The sequence below is a fragment of the Plasmodium gallinaceum genome (genome assembly GCF_900005855.1).
Source record: "Plasmodium gallinaceum strain 8A genome assembly, contig: PGAL8A_v1_76, whole genome shotgun sequence".
NCBI lineage: Eukaryota > Apicomplexa > Aconoidasida > Haemosporida > Plasmodiidae > Plasmodium > Plasmodium gallinaceum.
Genome location: NW_021628238.1, coordinates 1,915,011 through 1,917,309, shown reverse-complemented (window position 1 = coordinate 1,917,309; position 2,299 = coordinate 1,915,011). Strand labels below are relative to the sequence as shown.

At 14.8% G+C, this 2,299-nt stretch overlaps 1 protein-coding gene across 1 annotated transcript; it reads right to left on the bottom strand.

The window, feature by feature from the left end:
- Nucleotides 1–416: 416 nt before the first annotated feature.
- Nucleotides 417–1,619, bottom strand: PGAL8A_00238900 (conserved Plasmodium protein, unknown function; the record flags this gene model as incomplete). Its single annotated transcript, XM_028671121.1, has 1 exon — nt 417–1,619. One exon carries the CDS (start codon nt 1,617–1,619, stop codon nt 417–419), a length of 1,203 nt encoding a protein of 400 aa, XP_028527805.1.
- Between the last annotated feature and the right edge of the window lie 680 nt (nt 1,620–2,299).

Genomic DNA, 2,299 nt, shown 5'->3' with positions numbered 1-2,299 from the left:
CTTTTTTTTTTTTTTTTTTGATTAATTTCAATTAACCATGATAAAATTATATTAGTTATTTAAAAGGGTACCAAATTTACTTTTGAGATAAAAAGATATAAAAAAAAAAAAAAAAAAAAAAAAAAAAAAAAAAAAAAAAAAACTTGGGATAATATACTTTTTATATAGTGTGTATATATATATATATTTTTTTTAAAAATTTAATGTGATAATAATATAGGATTTCTTTTATTTGATTTCTCACTACTCTATGATATAAAGAAAAATTTTTTTTTTTTTTTTTTGAAGTTAATAAATTTTACAATATTTAAGATATATTTTGTAAAGCAACAATAATTTTTTTTTTTTATATTTATCATTGTAATAAATTAATGTGTATTTTATAATTTTTACAATTTTGATATTAAATGTATATTTTATTTTTTTTGTATAAACTCATTTTTAATTTCATCTGGAGTAAATAGATGAGTATTGTAAATTCTTTTCATTTTTTTAAGAATGGGTGCAAATTTATCATCTTTAGTTTTTCTTTTTTGAATATTATCATTCAAAAAAAGATTATTTGTTGATTTTAATTTGTATTCTTTTAAAATATTATCAAGATTTGGTAAAGTAATTTCATCCCATAATGTTTTTATATCGTTTGTAATTGTGTAACGTTCTTTTTCAATTTGTTCATAGGAAAGTGGAAAAAATATAAAGCCTTTCAAGTTGTAAAAACAATTATCACATTTATTTTTTGAATAAATATCACAAAAAGTTGGGAGGTTTTTACATTTTAGTTTTCCTCTTAAATGGCTATTATTTGATCGTATACATCTAACTTTTTTTTCAAACAGTAATGTGTTTACCCATTTATATATTTCTTTGTTGGTATTAATTAAATCATCATTGATTTCATAACCATATAAAAAGCCATATTTATTTATTTTATTTAATAAAGATGTTATATTTGTAATATCAATATATGGATTAATGTAACAAATTCTTTTTTCATTTAAATCAATTTTAATTTGTTTTGATGATGCTAAATAACTTAATAAAAAATGATTATTTATATCAACACCTTTAAAGCCAAAATTAATTAGCATATTTTCTAGATGGAAAAATGAAATTCCTTTATTTGCTACAACTGGATTATTGCTTATATGATTATTATAATGAGATTTTAATATAGTTATTATTTTATGATATAAAAAAGAAAAAGGTATTATTTCATTTTTATAATATATTTTTAAATTACTTTTTAAAATATATTTATTTCCATTAAGTAAATTACTGTTATTATTATTGCTATTACTATTACCATTTAAACTACTATTATTATTATTATTACTAATAATATTGTTATTAGTATTATTATTATTATTATTATTATTACTGTTAGAACTCACTATATTTATTTTTATATTGTTGATTAAATTATTAGAATTAGAATTTTCTAATGAACTTTTATTATTACTTATAATATTATTCTGTGTAGTGTTATTATTAGTACAATTCAAATTATATCTTGAATTTATATCATTTTTTCCTTTATTTAAATTAAGAGTATTCTTTTTATCAATATTATTCAATTTAAATTTCATTTTTATTTTTTTATTTTCTACGTTTTGCATTTTATATTTTTGCAATGGGGAAAAAAAAAAAAAAAAAAAAAAAAAAAAAATTAAATATATTTATATATAATTCATAAATATGTATTATAAAGTAACTCCTAATAAACGTTCATTTTTAATTATAACATTATAATTATATAAAAACTTTGTTAATTATAAAATTAATAAATACTCATAATTATTTATAAGTATATTTATTAAACCTTTTTTAAAATTACAAATTTTTTTTTAATGAAAATTAAAACACTGTTCAAAAAATAATTTTTGAAATTTTATTTTAATAATTATATATATATATATATATATGTATACACTTATCTAATTTTATATATATGACTTTTTAATTATAAGGAATCATATGCAAGATATGTTTATTTTAAAAAACAAAAATAATATAAAAAAATAAATCATTTATTTTTATATTCGTTGTAATAAAAATCTAATATTTAAAGCAGTATATTTTGTTTTAAGTTTTTTTTAAATAGTTCTATTTATATAGATGTTATTTGCGAAACTTTTATTTGAATAAAATTATAATTTATTTCTCTTTTTTATTATTTTTATGAACTTTTTATTTTAAATATAAAAAATTATATTAAACATAAATCAATAAAAAATAAAGCTGTAGAAAAAAAAAAAAAAAAAAAAAATAAAAATATATAAAAATTATAATTAAAAAT